Source organism: Peromyscus maniculatus, chromosome X (genome assembly GCF_049852395.1).
Source record: "Peromyscus maniculatus bairdii isolate BWxNUB_F1_BW_parent chromosome X, HU_Pman_BW_mat_3.1, whole genome shotgun sequence".
Lineage (NCBI taxonomy): Eukaryota > Metazoa > Chordata > Mammalia > Rodentia > Cricetidae > Peromyscus > Peromyscus maniculatus.
In genome coordinates, this window is record NC_134875.1 from 112983686 (window position 1) to 113009427 (window position 25742).

The following is a 25742-nucleotide window of genomic DNA, read 5'->3' on the forward strand; positions in this document are numbered from 1 at the left end:
TTTCACAATGGAGTATTACTCAGTGTTAAAAAAAAAACAAAAACACAAAAAACAAAACAACAACAACAAAAAAAAAAAACAATGAAATCATGAAATTTGCAGGCAAGTGGATAGAATTAGAAAAATTCATCCCGAATGAGGTAACCCAGACCCAGAAAGACAAACATGGTATGTACTCATTCATATGTAGATATTAGATGCAAAGCAAAGGATAACCAGGCTACAATCTAGAACCCCAGAGAAACTAGGTAACAAGGAAGACCCTAAGAGAAACATGCATGAGTCACCCTGGGAGGGGGGAAATAGATAAGATCTCTTGGGTAAACTGGGAGCGGGGAGAGGATGGGATGAGGGATGAGAACATGAGGGATTGAGATGGTGGAGTTGGGGGAGGAACAGTGAGGGAGAGCAATGAAAGAGATACCTTGATAGAGGGAGCCATTATGGAGTTGGGGAGAAACCTGGTGCTAGGGAAATTCCCAGAAAAACCACAAGGATGACCCCAGCTAAAACTACATATAATAGTGGAGAGGGTGCCTGAACTGGCCTTCCCCTGTAATCAGATTGGTGAATACCCTAACTGTCATCATAGAACTTTCATCCAATGGAAGCAGATGCAGAGATCCATAGCCAAGCATTGGACTGAGCACCTGGAGTCCAGTTGAAGAAATGGAGGAGGGATTGCATGAGCAGGGGTGGGGGTCAAGATCATGATGGGGAAACCCAGAGAGACAGCTGACCTGTGCTAGTGGGAGCTCATGGACTCTGGACTGATGGCTGGGGAACCTGCAGGGGAAAGAACTAGGCCCTCTGCATGTGGGTGACAGTTGTGTGGCTTGGTCTGCTTGTGGGGCCCCTGGCAGTGGGAGCAGGATTTATCCCTGGTGTGTGAACTGGCTTTTTGGAGCCCATTCTCTATGGTGGCTTTCCTTGCTCATCCTTGATGCAGCGGGGAGGGGCTTGGGCCTCCCTCAACTTGACTGCAGACTTTGTTGACTCCCCAAGGGAGGCTTTACCCTCTCTGAGGAGTTGGGGGGGTGCGGTGGGGAGGAGGGGAGGGGGCGCGGCAGGAGAGAAGAGAGGAGGAACTGTGGTTGGCATGTAAAATGAAAAAATTTAAATAAAAAAGGAGATGCCTATAAAGGTACAAAAAGTTTATAGAACACCAAATAGACTGCATCAGAAATGACATTCTCCACAGCACATAATAATCAAAACACTAAATGTACAGAAGAAAGAAAGAATATTAAAAGCTGCAAGTGTAAAAGACCAAGTAACATATAAAGATGAGCCTATTAGAATAATGAGAGAGAGCCGGGCGGTGGTGGCGCACGCCTTTAATCCCAGCACTCGGGAGGCAGAGCCAGGCGGATCTCTGTGAATTCGAGGCCAGCCTGGGCTACCAAGTGAGTTCCAGGAAAGGCGCAAAGCTACACAGAGAAACCCTGTCTCGAAAAACCAAAAAAAAAAAAAAGAAAGAAAAAGAAAAAGAAAAAAAATAATGAGAGAGAAAGAGAGAGCAAGAGAGAGCACAAGCCAGCACGTAAAGATGGGTGGGTATGGATATGTAGGTGAGGAGGATCTGGGAAGAGTTGGGGGAGGGGAATCATGATCAAACTATATTGCATGAAAAATTAATTAAAATAAAATAATGTATTCTATCAAATCTCCAACCCATGGGATTATGCTGCCCACATTCAAAGTGGGTCTTCTCCCATCAGTTAATCCATTTTGAAATGCCCTCAAAGACAAACACAGAAGTATGCTCAATCTACTAAGTGATTCTACATCCAGTCAGGTTGACAATGAAGACTAGACAATACAAGGAAACTTACCCTCTTGTTTCTGTTCAATATTTAAACAAAGTATCTGGCTAGAATAATTAAGCAATAATGTAATATGAAAAGCATTGGAAGAAAGTAAAACTAACCCTATTTTCACATGAAAGGACATAAATAAAAATCCCTAAATAACTAGCTCTTCATACTAATAACTCAAGTTAGAAAAACTTTGGGGGATATAAAATTTAGTTATTAGTCAGGTGGCAGTGGCGTACACCTTTAATCCCAGCACTCACTCTGTGAGTTCGAGGCCAGCCTGGTCTATAACAGCTAGTTCCAGGACAGCCATGGCCACACAGTGAAACCCTGTCTTGAAAAAATAATCAGTTATTTTATAAACACTTGGCATGAATATTTTTAAAAAGTTAAGAAAATCTTTTTTTTTTGTTGTTGTTGTTTTTGTTTTTGTTTTGTTTTGGGGGGCAGGGTTTCTCTGTGTAGTTTTGGTGCCTGTCCTGGATCTTGCTCTGTAGACTAGGCTGGCCTCAAAATCACAGAGCTCTGCCTGGCTCTGCCTCCTGAGTGCTGGGATTAAAGGCATGTACCACTGATCTTATTTATAGTAGCACCCAAAACTAAATAAATGGGAAGACATACTATGTTCATAGATTTCATGTTTCAGTTGTTATACTGGCAATATTCCCAGACATATTCAGTATAATCCCCCTGAAACATTTCATATGGATTTTTAAAATATATTGACAAATATATTTTTAAAAAAATATATATAAATATATAAAATATATTGACAAATTAACTATAAAATCCTTATGAAAATGCAAAAGATCCAAAATACCTACAGTAACCTTGTAAAAGAGAAACAAAGTCTAAGCGACAGCTTTCATATAAAACAAGCTGGCCTCAAAATTGCAAGGTAGCCAAGGAAGACCTTGATCCTCCAGTATCTGTCTCCTAAGTGCTGGGATTATGGGTGTGTGCTCTCTGCCTGGCTTTATAGCATGCTATAGATCAAAAACAAGACCTTGTGCATGCTACACAGGTACTCTACCAACTGAGCTACATCTGAAGTCCCATATTTTTTATAGTGCTGAATACACAACCCAGGACTTTCACACACGCTAGGCAAACAGTCTACCACTGAGCTAAACGCCCCAGTCCTCCAGTTAATTCATTTTGTGAGAGTGTCAAAACAATTTTAAAAAGTAGTCTTTTCAACAAATGGTATTGGGAGAACCAGATATCCACATACAAGGGATGTATTTATACCCATACCTCATATATGTGAAAATAACTCAAAATGGATCAAAAAATCTAAATGTAAGAACTAAAACTACAAAGACCTTATGGGTTAAACACGAGCATAAATCTTCTTATATTTGGCAACAATTATTATAGGTGACATCAAAAGCAAAAGAAACCAAAAATTAAAAATAAGCTAGACTTTGTCAAAATTAAAAACTTTTTCACTGCAAAGAACACTGTAAGGAAAGTTAAAAATCCCCTCTGCTTTGCAGAGGGTCTTTCTCTCTGTGTGCTGGCTGCAGGCACACATGCCTCACCCCTAATAAAGGCCTTTCTTTAGCAGATTTCTTTAGCAGACTGCTGTGTTTGAAAACTCCCCCCATTGCTACCTATTGAGCTTGAGATTTTCCCTGCCTTTTAATTTCTTAATTGGCAGAGAAGATGTACTTGATCAAGACCCCTACATGGTAACAGAACTGACCTCAGGATTCAGATGTAGAGTGTCTTCAGCCCCAGCCCATCATATGCCCTAGAGGAGGAGGTGGGTTCACCAACCATCAAGTGTGGGGCTTTGGAAATGGAGCCTTTATTCTATCTTAGTTCTTTAATTCATAACATTTCATTTGGAATTACATTCTGGTATTAAACTTATATTGAAATCCAAAAGATTTCAAAGATTCCCTTCAGGAAAAAAAAAGGATTCTTTCTCTGTCTCTATGTGTCTGTGTGTCTGTCTCTGTCTCTGTCTCTGTCTCTGTTTGTCTCTGTCTCTCTGTCTATGTCTCTCTCTCTCTCTCTCTCTCTCTCTCTCTCTCTCTCTCTCTCACACACACACACACACACACACACACACACACACACACACACACACACACACACCTCCCTCCCTCCCTGCCAGGGAATATAACCCTGGGTCTCCAGGGTGACACCATTAAACTCACAAGGACGACAGTTAAGTTAGATGGCAGCTAGAAACCATGTGCTGCTCTTTGCTGTTACGTTTTAACTGCACAGTAAAGGAATTTGAAGAGGAAGAGTTCATGAGTACCAGGCCCTCCCTGAGATCTATAGGCAGTTAACAGTTGCAGGAGAGAGATTCTTCAGCAGTATAGCCCCTGATAAATGGTCCAGGCTTCTGTAACTATCCCTCAGCTGTGCTCCAGTAAGTAATCCTGATTAAGCATGTTAGTTCGCAAATTAAATGAAGCAAAATACTGTTATTTCCCAATTCAAAAGAAGAGGAGGAAGAGTAGGGGGAAGAGGAGAAGGATGTGGAAGAAGTAGCAGAAGCAGAAGAGGAGGAGGAGAAGGAAGAAGAAGAAGGAAGAGGAAGAGAAGGATGAGAAGGAAGGAAGGAAGGAAGGAAGGAAGGAAGGAAGGAAGGAAGGAAGGAAGGAAGGAAGGAAGGAAGGAAGGAAGGAAGGAAAATCGAAAAAGGCATCATGCTAGTAGGCAAGTGCTAAAAAATACAAGGCACAAAGTTTAGTATTTAAAGACCAGCCTGGACCATGCCTTAAACCAGATATGGTGGTACACACTTGGAAAGTAGAGGCAGGTAGATCAGGAGTTCAAGGTTATCCTCAGCTACATTATGAGTTCAAGGCCAGCCTGAACTACAGGAGACCACCTCAAAAATAATAACAAAAAAATATTTGAAGACAAGTTATTGAGTGAGAAAAAATACTTACAAATTATATATTTGAGTGATAGGTGGGTGAACACTGATAAACATAACTGCTTTCCAAATTATATATTTGATAATAACTTTGTATATAGTATTCATAAATAACTCTTACAATAAAATAGTATAAAAATAACAATTCTTAAGGTGGTGTTTGGACATGGCAGCACATGCCTATTATTCCAATACTAAGGAGGCAGCAACAGAGGGTATCTATATTCCATAGCAAGTTACAGCTTCATGGGCTCCCTAGGGACATCCTGTCTCAAAAAATTGGGTGTGTGAATTATCGTAATAGACACTTATCTAACGAGACTGGTACAAATGGGCAATAAACACATGAAAAGAAGCCCCAAATCATTAGTCATTAGGCAAGTACAAATAAAAAGCACAATGAGATGCCTCCTGATACCCATTAGTATGGTTATTATTTTTTTTAATACAATAAAAATGGAGCCAAATATGTGGAAAATTTGTAGCACTAACATATTGCTAGTAGGAACACAGAATGGTGTAATCACTTGAGGAAATAGTTTGGAAGTTTCTCAAAATGTTAAGCATTTTAACCCAGCAATTTTACTCATTGGTATATGCCTAAGAAAACTGAAATCCTGTGTTTACACAGTAACCTATATATGACTGTTCATAGAAGCATTGTTCATAAAAGCAAAAAGGGGGTAAAGCATAAACAATTTATAACCTAGTGTCTACTAATTAATAAATGGGATAAACACAACATGGTCTGTTCTCACAGTGAAGTATTATTCAACAATAAAAAGGAGTGAAATACTGATAGATGCTACAACAAGAATGAAGCCAAACACAAAAGGCCACATAGTATATGGTTCCATTGCAATCATACAACTGGAATAGATAAATCCATAGAGACAGATCACAAATTGAGTGTTGTTATACATTGGAAGGAGATGGAAATAGACAAAAACTATTGGGGTTTTACCTTGGAGTCATGGAAACATTTTAGAATGAGACAAGAGGGGCGGTTATACAATATTATAAACACACTAAATGCCACTGAGTTGTTTACTTTATGACTGCTAATTTCATGTTATGTGAATTTTTACCTCAATAAATTACTTAAAAGAAAAAGCAATACAAAACCTAAGCTAGTATTTCTATTTATAAATAACATTTTAAAAGTTGAAACGCAATTCAAAGAGCTAGAAGTTACTTAGGTCCCCCAGAACTGGAGTTACAGATGTCAAAGATACTATGTGGGTGCTGGGAAACAGGCCTGGGTCCTTAAATATATGATCTTTTAAAAAAATTATTAATATTTATTTATTTATTTATTTATTTATTTATTTATTTATTTATTTATTTATTTATTTCAGAGCTGAGGACTGAACCCAGGGCCTTGCGCTTGCTAGGCAAGCGTTCTACCACTGAGCTAAATCCCCAACCCCTAACTTTTATTTTATATATATGAATGTTTGCCTGCATGTATATATGTGTACCATGAGTGTATAGTGCCTGTGGAAGCCAAAAGAGACCATCATTTTCCCTGGAACTGGAGTTTCAGGTGGTTGTGAGCCACCATATGGCTTGTGGGAACCAAATCGAGGTCCTCTGCTAGAGTAGCAATTCTTAACCACTGAGCCCGCTCTCCAGTCTGAGCTTAGTGTTTTATTAACCTAAGAAATCAGACAAACTGTGAAGGAGTAGGCAGGAAAAGACGATATGAAGGTGAATATGAGCAAAATACATGTGAGTATGGCAAAGTACATGATGTACATAGAATGGTATCATAATAAAACCCTTTATTTGTTCACTCATTTTGTAAAATCAAATAAGGTAATAGTCTCCTCTGTTTGTGTTAATAAACTACTACCATGGAATTAGTTTCTGGTATACTTAGATTCCAAACAGTTAATACACCTGTCATATTCCTTCCTAATATCAGAAATTAGCCTACAAACCTAGCACACTTCAGCTGATGAGAACAACAATTGACTCCCCAAAGAAAATACCCTAGACTAACTAGTATAGAATATTCTGCATCCTAAGCTCTCTACCATAAACCCGGGTAAACTTTGAACCGAGATATAGAATAAAAACCAATGAAAGAATCTGTAACTTAGATAACGAAAGTGTTCATATAATTGTTGCAGCTAGTTATTTTAGTTTGCTTGCAGAAGCTAGGTGTCTTAAACATGCAAGTGAGTTTCAGCCGGATTCCAGTAGCTTTGAGAAAGTATCTCTGCACAGAATACACAAAGGAGACCTTTAAGTCTCCAACTACATGGAGGTAGAAGTGGGTATGTCATCTGTGCAGAAGCAATGCACTTCTTTTGGAAACGACTATCTGGTATTATCACTGGAATATTTTTAAAACATCAGGCAAATCTCATGAAGTTCTACACTGAACAGATATTTTTTAAAATGCGATCATTGAGCTATAAAATCCAATTAAATTCAATGCCAGCACTAAATGTCATATAGGTATAGTATGCCTATTACATGAGTATAGAAGAAGTAGATATATAAATTCCATTGTCTTTCTGCTTCCTTGTCACTGATTTATAAAATGATACTTTATACTGGAACATTTTAACTGAAATGAAATCAAACACATCTCTTAAATAATACTTTATAGTATATCATAATCTCAAAGCTGCATCTTTCTACAGATGGTTTCCCATGTTCCCCTAATATTTCACCTTCAGTCCACATAATGATGTTTTAGTACAGAAACACACAGGGCAGCTTGAGAACCATGGGAATAATAAACAAGAAACAGAAAGGAGTGTGAGTCCAGCTTGATCCCTCTTTTTCATTCATAAAAAAACAGGCTTGTACCCAGCACTCACCTTTCTCAGTGCTGTTAATTTTTATTGAAGAACTGCCACAGCCCATGACTCTAAATCGTATTGTGCTTACAAATTCAACTGGCTCCAGATTGAGTGTGAAGTCCCGCCCTTTATGCTTCAAGAAGCCGCTCAACTGATTCCCTTCAGTACATGGATGCTAATGAGGAAGACAGAGCAGGGAGGGAGAGAAAGCACCAGTTAACACCATGGTAGCTAAGAGGCCTGCTCAGCAAGACTCACTTTATGCTTCCGAACTGCTGTTCATCACTTGATGTGTAAAGCGAACACATATAATCTGATCCTTGTTTATTTTTCAAACCACAGGAACAGCCACAAAATAGCTACAGATAGTTTTTGCTGCTGCACCAAAATGATAGTTTCCCATGTTCAGGTCAGCTCAAGCTTTGTATAAAATTGGGCACTAAAAATGAAAAGAAACATTGAAATGCAAGAGTGTATAATTTTCTAATTAAAATACAGGGGATGGAATATGGAGGAGCTAACATAATTCGGTTGTTTTGGCTTTAAAACTGAAAGTAATTAAATCTATCTAGGCTTTTAAGCTCAAATTGGAGGCTATGAGACAAAAACAACACATTTAACTATGCCAAAAATCAAATCAAAGTGAGTTTTTGGCAACATTCCTTAGAATCAGTCAAGAAGGGCCTTCCTTACAAAATAGGAGGCTCAAGACCTCCCCTAAAACTTACAAATCCTAATTTGAGTGTGTCCTTAAACAAGCTTCCAGATGTGGCAGAGGCAGCTCCAAAGCCTTGCCATCTCCCCTCATACTTACTACATCCTTCAGAGAAGGGCACCCAATTAGTCCTTTTGGAATCACCAGACGAAGGCTTTCAATAGGGTTCCTCTGTGGAGCATACCATCTCCTCATCTCATCCCATTGTTTGCTGTGTGGGGGGGAGGGTATTTCTTCTATTTTGTGATACATTCAGATGGCCTATTTACATTTATTGATAAGAACACAGAGAACAACTGTATTTTTTCTTTTACTTCTACACTAAAAGCTTTAAAAATTTTCAATTCAGCTAAAGAAGGGAAACATTAAAACGACCAAACCAGAAATATAGCTCAATGGTATAGCATGTTCCTGGCATTCTTGATGCTGTAAGTTCAAGTCCAGGCACTAAAAATTAAATAAATAAAATTTAACTATAAAATTATTTGTAATCAATAATAGCCTTAATAACCAGATTTTCTAATCAGAACTGATTTTATTATGTATTGAATTAATCAACCCTTCTAAACATTGGGTTATTTCCAGTTGGATGGGAATTTCTTTTGTGGATTGTTTTGTTGGTGGTGATTTTGTTTTTGCATTTTGGGGCTTGTCTTGTTTCATTTTGAGATTGAGTCTTATGTGGCCCAGGGTTGCCTCAAATGCCCTATGCAACCAAGGATGATTTTGACACCATATCCTCTTGCTCCACTTCACAAGTACTAGAATAACAGATATGTTCCACTCAGTTTATGCAGTGCTGGAGGCTTCATCCATGTTAGGGAAGCACTCTACCAATTCAGCTAACATAATTCAGATGCTTTGGCTTTAAGCTGAGAGTAATTAAATCTATCTAGGCTTTTAACCACAAATTGGAGGCTGACTATGAGACAAAAAACATTTAACTATGCCAAAAACCAAGTTAAAGTGAAATTTTTGGCTATTCCTTAGAGTCACTAAGGCAGAGGCTCCTTACAAACAACAACAACAACAACAAAAACCCAAACAAATAAACAAAACCACAAAAAAACAACCAAGGCCCAAGACCTTCCCCAAATTTATTAATTATAATCTGAGATCCTCAGATTCCCCTTTTGCATATTTGTTTTATAAATCATGGTGTTATATAACAGTTTCCTCCAAGATTGAAACATCCTATCCTGCAGGGTAGCTCTTTAAGCAGGGAGGTAAACAACTCAAAATAGCTCCAGGAAGTCCCTGAAACTGACTAGTTTCACTAGGCTCCTCTCAACTCGAGTAAGCAACAAAGACCACCAAGACTCACTCTCCAACAAGCTGCTCACTCTCAGAAGAGCCAAACAGTAAAGACTCTGAGACCATACCAGCTGCCTGAAAGAGGTTTAGACCGACTGAGACACCTGGAAAGGACACTCTCCAACTTGTTGAGCTGCCTGTAGGCTGTGCAGTACACTCCAGGTTCCCAGCTTTTGTAAGTTGTTACCCATGCTGAGGTGGGCTTTGGTGATGCAGCTGTCTTTGAGTCACTCCTGCTATAAGTAACCCTTCAACCATAATTGTAAGTAACCCCAATTAAATTCATTGGTTCACCAAGTTGGACTTTGGTGGTATCCATATGTTGGTCTGCCATGGGCTTGTGTGTTACATCTCCCCAGGAAAAGTTTTGTCACACAACACATGGATAAAAATGTTAACAAGCTCAAGTTCAAAGGCTGAACAAACCTTGTGACACTCCACATCATTCTTCAGGATCACCACAGATCCACTACATTCATAATCTATCAGCCTAAGCTTATTTGTTTAGGAGGTGGGAAGGAGGAAGAAGAGGAGATGAAGGAGGAGGTGCTCTGGGGAGGGAGGAAGGAAGAGAGTCAGTTTGGAGAGATTTTAATAAAGGGATCACAGACATTTAAAGATGTGAAAGATCTTTACAATTAGTATGTATACACAATGCAAGAAAGTTAAGCAATTTGCTTAGTGTCATACAGACCTATAGTTGTCAAACTTTGTTAGCAATTAGAATTATTGAAGGGACTTTTTAAAACTTCCAATCTCAGCCTGAACCATTAAATCAGAATCTCTAGGAGTTTAAAAAAGACTGATGCCCAGGACCTACCAATTGAGATTCTCATATAATTGTTACTGGATGGGATGATTGAGCATCGGATGAGGGGGTTATGGAGATGGCTCAGTCAGTAATGTTCTTGCTGTGCAAGCATAAGAACCTGAATTTCATCTCCAGCACCCGGGTTAAAAAACAAAACAACAACAAAAACCAGGTATGGTAGTATACATTTGTAGAGCAAGCAATGAGGAGGCAAAAAATGAACAGACTCCTATGTCTCAGTGACCAGCCTAGCCTAACCAAGGATTTCTAGGCCCGTGAGAGACCCTGTCTCAAGAAAACAATGTGGACAGCTTCTGAGAAATAATACATTAAGTTGTCCTTTGGCCTCCACAGCACATACAGTACACACACACACACACACACACACACACACACACACACACACACACGAATAAAAATGATGTTAAAGTTTTCCAAATACTTCTAATATGCAACAAAGTTTGACAGTCTCTACTAGAGGGCGTGTGTTAGCAAACCCATGATTCTACCTAGCAATCATTTTCCTAGAAGTGCTTTCAATCCATCTATTTGAAGCTGAATTTTGCAGTCATAATTACAAGCCTGTAGTTTGGGGCATCTATTCTTTTCTCACTTTTTAAATTAGTATACCATTTCCACTCTCAGGAATTTCCCAAAGGTCATTTGTGGTTACCAATGAGAAAGCAAGTTCTTTCATCCCCCTTTGAAGTTATTATTCCAGACCTAGCCGCTTTCTCCAAGTCAGTGCTTTCCAGTGAGAGAGAGGGGTTAAGATGCAGATTCCCAGGCCTTACCAATAAAGCTAGACATCTTTTTAAAACCTAGGGTCTTGGAATCTGCCTTGGAACACAGCCATGGGCTGGGGGTGTAGCCGAGTGGTAGAATTCTTTCCTAGCATGCCCAAGAACCTCAAGTTGAATCCTCAGAAGTATAAAAATAAACAATAAAGTGTACCCTTCAGGGAACTTTGATATTGTTGGCAGTCTGCATATCGCAGATCAAAAACCACTATCTTCCCATAGTATCCATATTTCCTTATGCTACTTCTTCTATCCCGTTGTATGAATTATAAGAGTAGGACTTTGAGGGGTTGGAGAGATGGCTTAATGGTTAAGAGCACTGGCTGTTCCTCCAGTGTATTCTGGCTCTATTCTCAGCATCCATATGTCAGCTTACAATCATCTTTAACTCCAGTACCAGGATTCAATGCTCTCTTCTGGCCTCCATGGGTACCAGGCATGCACATGGTACATAGACTTACATGAAGGCAAAACACCCATACACATAAAATAAAATAATTTTTAAAAAAAATTTAAAGAGTTGGGCCCTGAGCAGGCAACAAACACTCATTGGATAACAGGAAGTAATATAGTTTAATCCTGACGTTTTCCTTGGCCAGAAAAAAAAAGCAGCGCATCTCCAAAGATATTTGTATCGAGGCCCCCTCAAAGTTAATTCATCACATAACAAAATTACACAAGATTCATTAGGAAGCTGGGCACAGTAACACATGCCTATAATCTCAGCACTCAGGAGAGGGAAACAGAAGACTCAAGTGTTTGGGGCTCTGGAAAAAACTAAACCTGTCAGTACCCAGTCCCAGGTGGAGGATAGGCACATGGAGCCCATTTTCTCACAGCTGAACCATTGGCTACTGAAGGATTCTGGATGAGGTCAGTCATTGTCTTCACCAGTAAACCCATCAAGCTTCACCAGACAGCTCCAGACCCAAGGACACACCAATGGCCCTGGTTAACCTCAGTGGGTCACGAAACAAACTAAAAAAACATGAACATGGTGAAGGGACCAATAGGGAGAAAGGAGTTTGACAGGGGTGGGAAGGCAGGAAGAGGCAGTGAAGGTGAGAGTAATCAGAGTGGATTACACGCACGTCTGAAACTCTCAAAAGGGCTGGCAAGATGGCACAGTGGGGGAAGGCACTTGCCACCAAGTCTGAGGACCCGAGTTCAATCCCTGGAACCCACACAGTGGGAGAAAAGAACTAATCTCACAATCTTGTCTTCTGACTTCCAAGTGCATGTTGTAACAGGTACCACACATCTGCACAAAATAAATATATGCAATAGGAAATTTTGAAAGAACTTGTGAAAGAAGAAATTTCATTAATTTGTAAAACTAAGAGCTGGAGGCCATCCATCCTAAGATACAGAGGAATAGCTTGTCTCAAAAATAAAAACAAAGCAAAAGAGTCACTAGGAACTTCAAAAGCACAAAACCTGAGTTCATTTCTGCACACTGTGAGCTCCATACTGATAATTTTCTTCCTGAATGCCCTCTGAATCTCCAGCACCTGTACAGTGCATTCCCATAGAATGTGTTTGATAAACGCTGAAAAGATAAGTAAAGAAATGAATATTTCTAAGCTAGAGTTCCTTAAAAATTAATTACTAAAAATCATTATTATTGCATCATTTCATACACAAATATGTGCTATTTTGATGGTATGAAAGCTTTCTATTAAAGTAGAAATAGGTAGTGCTTATCGAGCCTTTGTTAAAGCATATTTTAAAATCAGGATGGAGAGAAATGGTAATTGTTCTAGAATCATTTGGTTGTCTGTTAGAAACAGTAATTGACTGCTGGAATTGTATGTTATTAATTATTAAATTATTTTAAACCTATTATTCTCTCTCCATTAATGGATGGAGGGAAAAGGGAAGGGAGGAAGACAAAGAAACAGAGTTCTGTTTAGCTCTCACCAAAACATGAGCCAGTTCAGGATTGGAAACGCTGTTTTAGGCTGCCCAACCTAGACTTTGAAGCAGAGGGGGCAACAATTTGTGAGCCGTGCCCATGCGCCTCTGAGGACGCCTCCGACTGTATAGCTGATAAAGATGATGGAGAGATTTCCCACTCCTCAGTGCCGCCTAAGCTGCTTCTAGCCCCACCCGGGGCCGGCATTAGCAGAGCACTTAATGCACTAACAAAGCCTCAAGAAGCGCTTCCCTGAGGAGCTCTCAGGCTCAGGGGGCCATGGGTTTTTCAGGGGTTCCTAAAGCCCTGCTCGAGTTGACACGTTGCATCATGAAAATTTCTCTAAAACCATACCACGGATGGTTTTAAAGAACAAACATGAAATAGTGAGTCATCGGCCACTGGTGGACAATCTGTAAAAGGAAAAGGTTCTGTTAGAAGGTTTGCACAGTGTATTCAGGGGAGGTCTGGAGGCGGGAACTGCTGGATGGTGTTCATTCTTCTCACCTTTACCACTGTAACTGCAGAGCTGAAACGGTGCAAAGAACAAAAGGTGGCCCCTGGAGGCAGCTTCACCTCCAGCTCTAGGAGCTTTCCGAGTGTCAGCCCAGCCTCCTCCTTGCTCTTATTCGGTCTCAGCATTCTTTTTATTACAAAGTGCATCTCTATCCAACTCCCACACCGTGGCTCAGCCACCCTGACAGAAGTCCACTTCTGACAATGCCTTGGATGTCAGCTTTGCAGCTCCCCATGTCAAAAGTGCAGCTTTTCCCAAAGGTTTTGTGAAAAATTGCTACACAAGCTCTGGCCCTACAGAAGTAAAATCTGGAACCGGACTCTGTCCTCAAGTCCTTCCTCACCAGCATAATAGGAATCCGGCAGGAAGGTGTCATTCATCCTCCATGAAATGAGCAGACCTTCGCTGGGAAGAAAGAGGGACAGGTGCCTCATCAGGCTGTGCATTTTTATTGGCGCTTGCGGCAAGGGCGGTTCTGAGCCTGCTCCTATGGCCTAAATATACTTAACGGAGATAGGGTGGGGTAGAGAAATGGCCGTCAGACGCCGCTAAGTACGTCCTTTGCACAGCTTTCTTCTACCGAGAATTTGCCAGTGTCCAGGGTCTTAAATGACCAAGGGAAGACATGCAAGACTGATGTGGTCATTCTTCCTTGATCCCATCAGATGAAACGGTAGAAAAAAAAATAATAAGGAAACTCTATCAACTCCTGGAAAGTGCCTGAAAGTGCCTGTTGGTGCATCTGAAATTGTTATAGCCAGGCTATAACAATTTTCCAAACTTTTCCAAAGTTTGACTGTCTCCGTAGTTTAGGATTTTAGAGATACAGGTGAGGCAAAGGTCCCACCATCTGAGAAGTTCAGGAAAGGGCAGGTTGAACAGGTTTCCTTACCGTAGGACTTCTTTCTCACAATAATAGGCATTGGGAATCTCTAAGCAATCCACTGTTTCCCAAAGAACTCTTGAGGGAAAGCATCTCACAAAACACACAAACAAACAAACAAACAACTGTTCTTCCTAATGGCTTTATGCTGGCCCAGGGAGCCTTGGTTTTAAAGTCTGACAAACTAGAATTTGAATTCAGCTATAACCCCTATGGCTCAGACTGTGCGTAAGAAAACTGGGTAAGAGCACTTCACCTGATGGGACTTGTACTCAGTACTTAGTGAAGAGCTTCTGGAAGGAACACAGAACCGGCTGGAACAAAGAGCAGCCCTTCTTAGTGGGTGTCAAGTTAGGAGGGACTGTGCGTGGCAGGTACCCACTGTGATTGCTCACCTCACTTCCTTCAAAATGACTTGTTTGGGGCCTCTCAGAGGCTAAACCCCCAGGGGTAGCTAGAGAATCTGGGATAACTGAAGATTCACAAAGAAATGGGCTCTCCTAGTCCCCACCAGGGTGCTAAGATCTGAAACAATGCTATTCTAACAGTAATGATAATAGCTAAAATCACAACTATTTATTCACCCAGTAGGCGCTTTATGGTTAGAGTATTCTAATGAATTTTCAGCACATCTTCAAGGTGGTATCATCATCATTCCTTGTTATGAAGAAAATAAGGCTCAAAACTAAATACCATATTCCTTGGCACAGGTTATTAGTGGCAACACTAAAACCTCTTAGCGGTCATTAAAGAGTGATAGCCGGGCATGGTGGCCCATACCTATGATCCTGGCACTTGGGAGGTGGAGGCAGGAGGATCGGGAGTTTGCAAACAGCTTCAGTAACACAGAAAGTTTAAAGCCAGCATGTTATACATAAGCCATGGCAAAGAGGCAGGCAGGGGGGCATGGGGAGGTGGGGAGAGTAGACCTAAACTGGACATGGTGGTTCACATTAGAATCCCCGAATTTCAGAGAATCACCTGAAGTTCCAGGCTAGCCCAGGCTACAGTGGAATGTCCAGGCCAGTCTGAGTTAGAAAGTGAGACTGTGTCTGGAAAACAAACCAAAAAATGAAATGCATGCCTGCTAAAGGCTAGCTAGATCTTGGTTTCAGGATCTTGTCTATCATTCTATATAAGAACTAAATCAGTAAACAGAATTCTTGACCACTGCAAGGTGTTAGTACCAATTCTTAACACACAGATAGAAATGTGGTGGTCTACTAAGATTATATGAGGACAAAGGAGAGAAAGGGAAAGTTCTACACATGAAATTATATAGAGGAATGTGGAAAATACTCCAGGTAGGACCTGCCTGGAAGGTTCTTTCCTCATTTATCTCTTCCCTCATTTCTTAGCCTTCATCCAAGGAAACCATAGAGTTTTTCCAAAAATCAAATTCATTTGGAATAGACCACAACTCTTCAGAGTGCAAAGTCATCTGCACATTCTTTTTAAATGATGCTACTTGCTTTACAAACAGCAATGCTGAAAAAAATCACTCTGAGAAATTACAAAACCATAAAACATACTGTAAGGAGTACATATTCCATATGAGATATGTTTATAGTATATGATTTTGCTGACCCATATTGCCTAAGTACAAAAAAAACCCATATTACCTGTATCTTCTGCTTGACCAGTGTAGAAGTTTTCCTCACTCCAAGTGTTTTGGGAGAAGCAAAGATGAGAAAAGCCTTGTGTGTGAAAGAATTCAGAGGTCTGAAAAGAAAGAGGTACAGTTTCAGAACTCTCTGGAGCGCCCCTCACACCTGTACACACAAAACCACACTTCACATCTTTGGAGGGAAAGTTCTTGCTTAAATAACCAGAGAGAGAGAGAGAGAGAGAGAGAGAGAGAGAGAGAGAGAGAGAGAGAGAGAGAGAGAGAGAGAGAGAGAGAGAGAGAGAGAGAACCAGCACTAGCTAGAGCAGGGCCAAACTACTGTGCCTTTCAGAGTGGAAGAAAAGCCAGGATATGCATACCCTGGGGAAGCTGATCAAGCCTCTAAGGCGTGGCTGTCTGCCACAACCCTGCTGTTACTGGCCTGGACATAATAGGGCGTGCCCAAGTAATGGTCTGCAATCTGCAGTCACATGACTACTTCCAAGGGGACCATACTCCATCCAGGCAGGACCAGACTGCTGTTTGCAAAGGCAAGCCACATCAGCAGAAAGAGAAATTCAGTAAATAAGCGCAGAAAAATTGGTCTTTGTGTCCAATGAAGGTGAATTTTAGAAAGCATTGATATAATTTGTATATAATTAGGACAAAGAAGTAGGAAAATATTCCTTAAGACTAGAAAGGCATGAGTTTAAAGGAAATGCATTTGAGAACACTCAAACACTATTTCATATGATGTTTATATTGCTTTAGCTGTTCAATTAACTCCTTTTAAGAGAACCTAGCTATGAAAGAGACACAGTCTCCTTATTATCAAAAAGGAAACAGAAAATTGATCTGTAGTTCTGCAGGGTTTTCGAAGGAAGAGGTGGAAGGCACACGTGAAACCTCGAGCAACAATATCATTACCAGATGCCAATGGCAGCAGCTCATCTCCCTTCTGGAACAATGCGAGGCCCTTGTTCCCAGAGACTCTATTCCCAAGACTCATGCTGGCTTCAGGCTACATCACCAGCAATTTTTCTCTCAAACTTTCACGAGGTGGTTACATCCATATATGTTTTCACACTTAACTGTCTTTAGGCTTTGGCAACCAAGATTGACAGGACTCTGGATATAACCATTTCATAACCCTACCCAAACTGCTCTTTAGTCCAATATCTTTCTACAATTGAGAGCTACAGGAGAGCTAGCAAAATAGTGACTAGTTTGCTGTTTAATCTAACAGAGTCACTTCAAAAATAACTGCGAAGGCAGTTTGAAGGTTCTGTATTTTATTAGCATATTTAATATTACCAGAGAGTCTCCTTATGAGGCACTACAACCATACAGGTTTTCATGGCAGGAATGCCAAAGCTAGGATCTGATGAGGCTGCCACACACATTGTAAATGATAGCATAATTACCCAGGCTCCCCCGCAAAATTGTGGACCATGTAGCTCCATGGGCAGCTTTCCAGCCAAGTGCCTGTTGGATCCACAGTGAGTAAATGATGGCTATGTCTAGATGTAGTTGTTCAGATGTCACCTCCTCTGTGTGAAGCCTTCTCTGAATCACCAAAGGGGAATTAGTCATTCTGTCTCCTGTCTCGAAAAGCCATGGGCGTGTCCAATCACAGAGCTTCCCAAAGTGTGCTCTAATTTGTCCTTTTACAAATTAAACCCTAAAGAGAAAGAATTCATGCTAGTCCTCTTGGCATCCATAGGCTTGGATACACAAGAGGTACTCAATAATTATTTGTTTAATCACAGAAAGAAGGAAAATAACTCGGATGGTTATTTTAACAGCCAGCCTCTGCACCATGAATTAGATTAGCTATATCTTTAATATAATTAAAAAAAAAAGACATAGGGTGACTTCTAAGGTAGGATAGCAGATTGGAAGCTGCCTCCATGGGACGAGTAAATGAGCACAATCAGGGTAAAAGAGAATAGACATGAGAAATCACAAATAGGATAATTAGGGCAGCTGAAGAGTGTAGAGAAACAGAAAAGGAAAATGAGTGACCACCACATGGCTCCCAGCATAACTCCCAAGAGAGAGGAGGGGACAGAAACCTCATATAGAAGCAGTTTGCCTTCACCCCAAGTGGTCCTTTATGCACATATACATATATTTGTGTATACACACATATGTAACAAAATAAAGAAAAAGAGGCAGTAGATTTGAGAGTAATGGGGGAGAGGGAATGAGCAGGGTTAGAGGGAGGAAATGGAAGGGAGAAAATTATGTAATTATATTTTGATTGAAAAGATTTTTAAGAGAGAGGAGATTGCTAGCCAGGCCTGATGGCACAAACCAGTATTTCCAGCAGTTTTTATAGGCTGAGTTAAGAAAATGGTCAAAGTCTGCCTGGCCTACAGAGTAAGCTGAAGGCTAACCTGGGCAACTTACTGAGATACTCTGTCTCAAGATAGCTGAGGATACAGTTCAGAGGTAGAGTGCTTACCCGGCATGCATGAGTAGCTAGGTTGAATCTTAATACTGGGAGGAAAAAAAGAAATATCTAGGTTTCTCACTAGTACTATTTCCAAAAAAAAGCTGGATAAAGTACTCAAGTCAACACATGCACAAATTACAACACAGAAACACAATAAGAAAAAGTATGCAACCTGATCCCTCCAAAAATCATTATTGAATCCAAAGATACTGAAATGGTTGATATACTGAACAAAACATTCAAAAGTCTGTGTTATATAATTAATCAATGATGCTGAGTGTGGAACATACACTTTTTAATCCCAGAGCTTTGGCAGCGGAGGCAGGAGGATCTCTGTGAGTTTGAGGCCACCCTGGTCTACATAATGAGTTCCAGGATAGCCAAAGTTATATGGTAAGACTCTGTTTCAAAAAAAAAATAGATCAATTATTTCAAAGAGGAAACTAGATGAATTAGGTAAAGAAGTCAGTTCAAGACATGGATAGGTAAGTTAGCAATTGTGGTGTTTTGAATTAAAATGGTCCCCATAGACTCATAACTTTGAAATATTGGTCTCTAGTAGGTGGAACAGTTTGGGAAAAGAAGAGGCGTGGCGTTGTTGAGGAGGTATGATGCTCGGGGTAGACTCTGAGGTTTAAAAAGACTGGCACCATTCCCAGTTTTCTCTTTCTGCTTCCTGTTTGTAGATCAAGATGAATGCTCTCAGCTGTTCCTACTGTCCTGCCTTTGCTCTGCCAGCATGGGCACTAATCCTCTGAAATTATAAGCCCAATTAAGTGTTTACTTTTGTAAGTTTCCTTAGGTATGGTGTTTTACCACATCAATAGAAAGTAACTAAGACACAAGAAAAAGAAACTAGGAGCAACTAAAAGAAAAAGAGAAAGAAACATGGATGAAATTTTCATCAAGGAAAAATGAGCTTGGAGGTAACTCCAATTTATCAAGCAAAATTACAATGGGAAGCATTACTAACAGGCTAGATAAAAATGTCAAAAAGAATATTAGAGATAGAAGACAATGGCAAAGAAATATTACATTAACACATTGACAAAGAAAAATAAACAAATGTGACTTCAATGGTCAAGAACCCTGGGACATGAGAAAGAAGCCAGACATGAAGCAGAAAAAGGAACTGAGGTAAAAGCTAAAGAAATAGACAATCTATTCAATGAAATCATCATATAAAATTTCCTATGTCTGTGGATATTTAAAACCCTAAATAGGCATGGCCAGAGAAGAATGTCTGTCTTAGTTAGGATTTCTATTGTTGTGGTAAAACAGCATGACTAAAAGCAACTTGATGAGGAAAAGATACATTTCCACTTACAGTTTGAGATTACAGTCCATCATTGAAGGAGGTCAGGACCGGGACTCAAACAGGGCAGGATCCTGGAGGCAGCAGCGGATGCAGAGGCCATGGAGGGGTGCTCCTTATGGCTTGCTCAGTCTGCTGCTTTGCACAACTCAGTACCACTTTTCAGGGGTGGTACCACCCAAGGTGGGCTGGGCCCTCCCATATCAATCATCAATCTAGAAAATACACAAGCCAATCTTATGGGGGCATTACTCAATTAAGATTCCCTCTCCCCAGATATTTCTAGGGATATACCCAACTAGCACACTATCCATGATGCTAAAGTGACACAATAAATAAACTGTTAAAAGCCACAAAAGAAAATTCATAAAAGCAGATCTATCAGAGAAACATCTGGCCTTTCATCACAAAACCCCGAATCCAAAAAGCATGGAGTGATACCTTTCAAGCTCTGAATGTAAATCACTACTAACAAAGATTATTCCATCAAGCAATGGTATCATTTTAACGTGATAGCGAGTCAGGCTTGGTGGTGCATGCCCATAATCCCAGAGTTTGGAAGGCACAGGTAGGCAGATATCTGTGGTTTTGAGGCTAGCCTGTTCTAAACAGTGAGGCCCAACCTAGCCAAGGCTACAAGTGGTACAAGTGAGAACTTGTCTCAAACAACAACAACAACAACAAGTTATAGTCTCCAATTAATCAGTGCTGGGGAGATTGAATGTGCATATGCACAAGAATCAGATTGGATCTCTATTTTACACCATACACAAAAAGTCAACTCAAAGTGGATTAAAATCTTAAATGAAAGACTTGTGTCCATAAAATTCCTAAGAAGAAAATAAAGAAGAACTTCTTGGAATAACAACAAAAGTTTCAAGATTTTAATCTTGACAGAGATTTCATAGATGTGATGCCAAAAGCACAGGCAACAAAAACATCCAAATGGGATGGAGAGCCGGACATGGTGGGACACACCATATGTTTGGGAGGTGGAGGCAGGGAGTCGGGAATTTAAGAGTATCCTGTATACATAGTCCCCAGGAAAGCCTCCCTCGCAAAAGACAGACAGACAGACAGACACAGAGGGAGCTAGTTCACTCAATTATGCTGAAGGAAAGGACACAGATGGTAACTAAAATACAGTATTTGGTGGAGCAAACACATAAGTAGATGAGAAATGGCATAAATTTACAAACAAAAATCTTCTTTATTGTTTTATAAACTTCAGGTACCTCTAATGGTGAGGGGCACAAAAGCAATATTACATCAATAAATAAAGTGATATGGTAAGGTAGAATACCTAATCTAATAGGACAAATACAGGGCATTTCACGGGCACCAAAAGCCCATAGAGGGGGATGTGAGAAGGCTTTCTAAAAGAAGGGACACATGACCTAAAGACTGAGAAGAACTTAGAAGAAGTGAGAATAAGAGAGCCAGCCCCCAAAATGTGACCATGGGAGAACTGTCTCCACTACCTATCTGGTGGTGGTGACATGGGCAGGGGAAAAGTGCCCCCCACCCCCCATCAACACCTGGGGCAGGTAGAAGAGCTGGCCTTCTAGTCATAAGTGCATGTGTGGGTGAGCCAGCCCCGAAGTTGTGAGTATAGGAGAGCTGTCCCCATTCCCCATCTGGTGGACCAACTCTACAGCTGCCCAAGCTCAGACCCAGGGTTATGACTTGGCCTACCCCAACATAGAGTACTAGAGGGGGCCCAGCATCAACCGTGTAGTGGAGACCAGGGGCCTCGAACCAGACCAATGACTCTGCAATGAACACTTGCAAGTAGAGATGTATGGACAAAGGGGTATATGGCATGATTTGTTGGGTGGCATTGCAGCTTCCATGATGTATTTTTCTCATTTTTGTATTTTTCTCATTTTATTTACTTCCTTTTTTTCTCTTGAATTTTGTTTTATCGGGGGGGGGGGACGGTGCAGGGGCGGAGGGCAGATACAAAGGGATGGGAATAAATGGATCAAGATACATGATATGAAAAACACATAGAATTTTAAAAAAGGTTGACTGTTCTCACAAACATGCACTTCTACAATGCTTAGCAATGAGTTTCTCTGTGTAGCTTTGGAGCCTTTCCTGGAACTCACTCTGTAGCCCAGGCTGGCCTGGAACTTACAGAGATCTGCCTGGCTCTGCCTCCCAAGTGCTGGGATTAAAGGTGTGTGCCACCACCGCCCGGCATGAACTGCATTCTTAATAATAATAATAGAAAAAATGTTGTGTCCATCTCTACAGGAGGAACTGGCTCTTCACTGTCTCCCTCTTCTCACTTCTCCACTCCCCTACTGGCTTTGCTTTCATTTTACAAATAAACTTCTTAGACAGGCATAGTGGCTTGCACACACACACACACACACACACACACACACACACACACACACACACACAACTTTAAATCCAGAATTTGGGAGGCAGAGAAGCAGATCTCTGTGAGTTCATGACCAGCCTGGTCCACATAGTGAGTTTTTAGAACAGCCAGGGCTACATAGAGGGACTGCACCCTAAAAATAAAAAAGCCCACAAACCCAATGTTGGTTTCAGGCTCTGCTACTGAGGGACCCCAAGCTAGGATATTTGGTTAGTTGGATGGTAGTAACAAACTCCTAAAAGACAGAAGGGAATAGAAAACGTTGGCTAACAGCAGAGGCAAGAGGGGGCATTGCAGGAAAAGCTCTCTTATTTCACTTCTTGGAACTGGCTACAGCTCTAATTTCTGCCAAGGCAAAGTGCTTCTAATAGGTATCTGCCTTTATGAATCATGACACACCCTAAGGAATATGGTAGCATCTAGGCACAGTAGCAGGTTTGAATAGACTGAGAAATAACATTCACATATCTGCTTGGCTGGGAATGTTGAAGGAGTCTCTCTACTCATGGTCCCTGTTGCCTTCAAGTTCAATAGCACCAAAGTGATGAGAAATCAGGACAGACTTCCCAACCCTAGTAACTAGGAACTATCCTTCTAATGCCGGGGCCACAGTAGTATGCAATCACACCCAATTAATACATCCTGATTCTTAGTAGTTTCCTAATTGGGGTGCTTTTCCCAACAAATACACAGAGATCTGCTAGTATAAAACAAAGTATTAAAACATGTCTTTATCTGTTTTCTTTATCACTAATTTTCTATTTCCATGTGCATTTAATCATGTATACAAAATGTGACTTTAGTAGTCTAGCTGTAAAAAAACATAAATGTCTATATCACAGGTCCATCCTCAGAAAAAATTTATTGCAACAGGGTTAATTTATCCAAAAACACAAAGAATTTTGATATAAAGGGCCCACTCTCTTTTGAAGAGACTAAAGGAATACCAAGTGATTGTATTTAAATAAATAAAATGGCTCAAGCATATCTTCAAGGATGAATTCTAGGTATTGAACAAACAAGGAGACTGCAAAAGACAAGAGAGAGGTCATATTTGATTAGTCACAGAAAGTAATTAAAAGAGCTCTTGCCAATGACAGGTAAGGGCCTTCCTGAGACCCAACCATTCACTTTACATTCCTGGTCAACTGAGCCACAACCCCACAGTATGTAAGGGCCCCTGGCACCAACAACTCAGCCCACACTACTCAGGCAACCCAGTTTCCAATGCCAACATGTAAGTAACGCCCAGACCCAAACCAGTAGACTCAAACTTTCCCTATCTGCCCAGTTCCTGGTACTGACTTATAAACAGTCCTCTACCTGAAACCAACTGTTCACACCTCTGCAGTTCCCCTAGTTCTTAACACTGAGAGGTAATGGTTCAAAGACCATTAGCCCCAGCCCCACACTCCCATTCAACTAACAAACTCCAAATGTACAAATCTCAGTCCAAAACTAGAAACATGAAAATCCAAGAAAACATGTCTCCTCCAAAAATTATTAATCCCACAATATGGACCCAAATGAGAATGACTTCAGAGAACTCTCAGAGAAAGATTTCAAAAGAATGATTATAACTTTGTTCAAACAACTCAAAGAAGACAAAAGCAAAGAGATGAATGAAATAAAGAAGTCAATACAAGATATTAAAATAAAATTCAATAAAGAGAATTACTGAAGAAAAGCCAAACTGGAATGAAACTAGAAATGAAAAACTCAATAATCCAAATAAAAACTTGAGTGGAAAGATTTATCAATAGAATGGACCTTGAGGAAAAGAGAGTATCAAGGTTGGAAGACAAGGTAAAGGAATTGTATCAGTCAGTAAAAGACAGTAACAAATTTATAAAAAAATCTGTGAGCTGAACATGGGAGAGCTTTTGGACACCACGATAATCTATTACCATCAGATCATAGAAATAGAGAAAAATACTCCCATGCAGAAAGGTATGGAAAATATTTTCAGTAAAATCATAGAAGAAAACTTTCCATACCTAGAAAAAGAAATGCCAATCTAAGTATGGCAGGGCCAGAAAAGAAATTTCTCATGTGTCATTACTTTTCTAGTGCTGTGAAGAAACACCATGACAAAGGCAACTTGTAGAATAGTTTACTGAGGCTGACAGTTTCAGAGGATGAGTCCATGACCATCATAGTGGGGAACATGGCAGAAAGCAGGCTAGTATGGTGCTTAAGCAGTTGCTGAGAACTTATATCCTTATCAGCAAGTAAGAAACAGAAATGGGGTGGGGGACTAACTAAGAATACCCTGGGCTTTTGAAACACTCAAGCCCACTCCCAGTGATTGTCACACTCATCAAGGCCACACCTCTTAACCCTTCCCAAACAGTTCCACCAAGTTTGCAAACATATGGACCTAAGGGGGATAATTCTCATTCAAACCACCACATCATGACATATTATAGTTAAAATATTAAAAACACAGGATAAAGAATGGGTATTGAGCTGGGCGGCAGTGGTGGCGCACACCTTTAATCCCAGCACTCAGGAGGCAGAGGCGGGCGGATCTTTGTGAGTTCAAGGCCAGCCTGGTCTCTAAAGCAAGTTCCAGGAAAGGCACAAAGGTACACAGAGAAACCCTGTCTTGAAAAAACAAAAAACAAAAAACAAAAACAAAAAAAAGAATGGGTATTGAAAGTTGCAAGAATGATCAAGTCATTTGTATAAAGGCACACCCATCAGAATAACATGATTATTTAACAGAAACGTTTAAAGACAAAAAGGCCTGGAAAGATGTATTCCAAGTTCTGAAAAATCACAACTGTCAACCCAGACTATTATAACCAACAAAACTGTCCATTAAAATTGAAGGAGAAATAAAAACCAATGATAAAAACAGATTAAAGGAATTTATGACCATTAATGCAGCACTATAGAGGATACTTGAAGGAATACTTTAGTGTGAAGAGGAGGAGAAACACACCCAATAGGTCACAGGCAAAAATAAACAATACCAGGAAAGTCAATCAAAAAAAAAAAAAGATCAAAGGAAACACCACAAAATCAACAAAAGGATAAGAATTAACACTCATCATTCAATAATAACTCTGAATATTAACTATCTCAAATTACCCAATAAAAAGACACAGACTAGCAGATTAGATCAGAAAACCATAAGTAGGCACAGCAAGAAAGCACCAAACACAGCCAAACTTTTGGAAAAGAAATAGCAGCTTAATAGAGAAAATCCCTGGGCCTCCTCGGATAGTACAGAACAGTGCCCAGCTAGGAAACCTCGTTGGGTTATATAGAGACAAATAGTGTGTGTGTGTGGGGGGGGGGGGGATGCGGCATCTCAGATACTAGAATAGCCAGGTGGGTTAGCATGGAGTTGCAGACGAATTTCTAAACAGTCTTATTAAATAAGAATCACAGAGCCCAATACAGAGGTAAACACAGGTTACACAGGATGGAGACTATATCAGGCAGAGGAGATGGGGCAGCTGTGGTCAGAAGC

General features: G+C 40.4%; 1 protein-coding gene across 3 annotated transcripts in view; it reads right to left on the bottom strand.

Moving 5' to 3' along the window:
• Ppef1 (protein phosphatase with EF-hand domain 1) overlaps positions 1–25742 on the bottom strand; it is a 120484-nt gene that overhangs the window by 89401 nt on the left and 5341 nt on the right. For all 3 annotated transcript variants that reach the window (XM_076561466.1, XM_076561465.1, XM_042269333.2), the window contains exons 2-3: positions 16113–16212; positions 7554–7710 (exon numbers count right to left, since the gene is read on the bottom strand). Coding sequence is in view for 2 of the 3 variants with exons in the window: in XM_076561465.1 (XP_076417580.1) it covers positions 7554–7599 (46 nt within the window). In the remaining variant the exon portion in view is untranslated. The remainder of the gene's footprint in view (positions 1–7553; positions 7711–16112; positions 16213–25742) is intronic.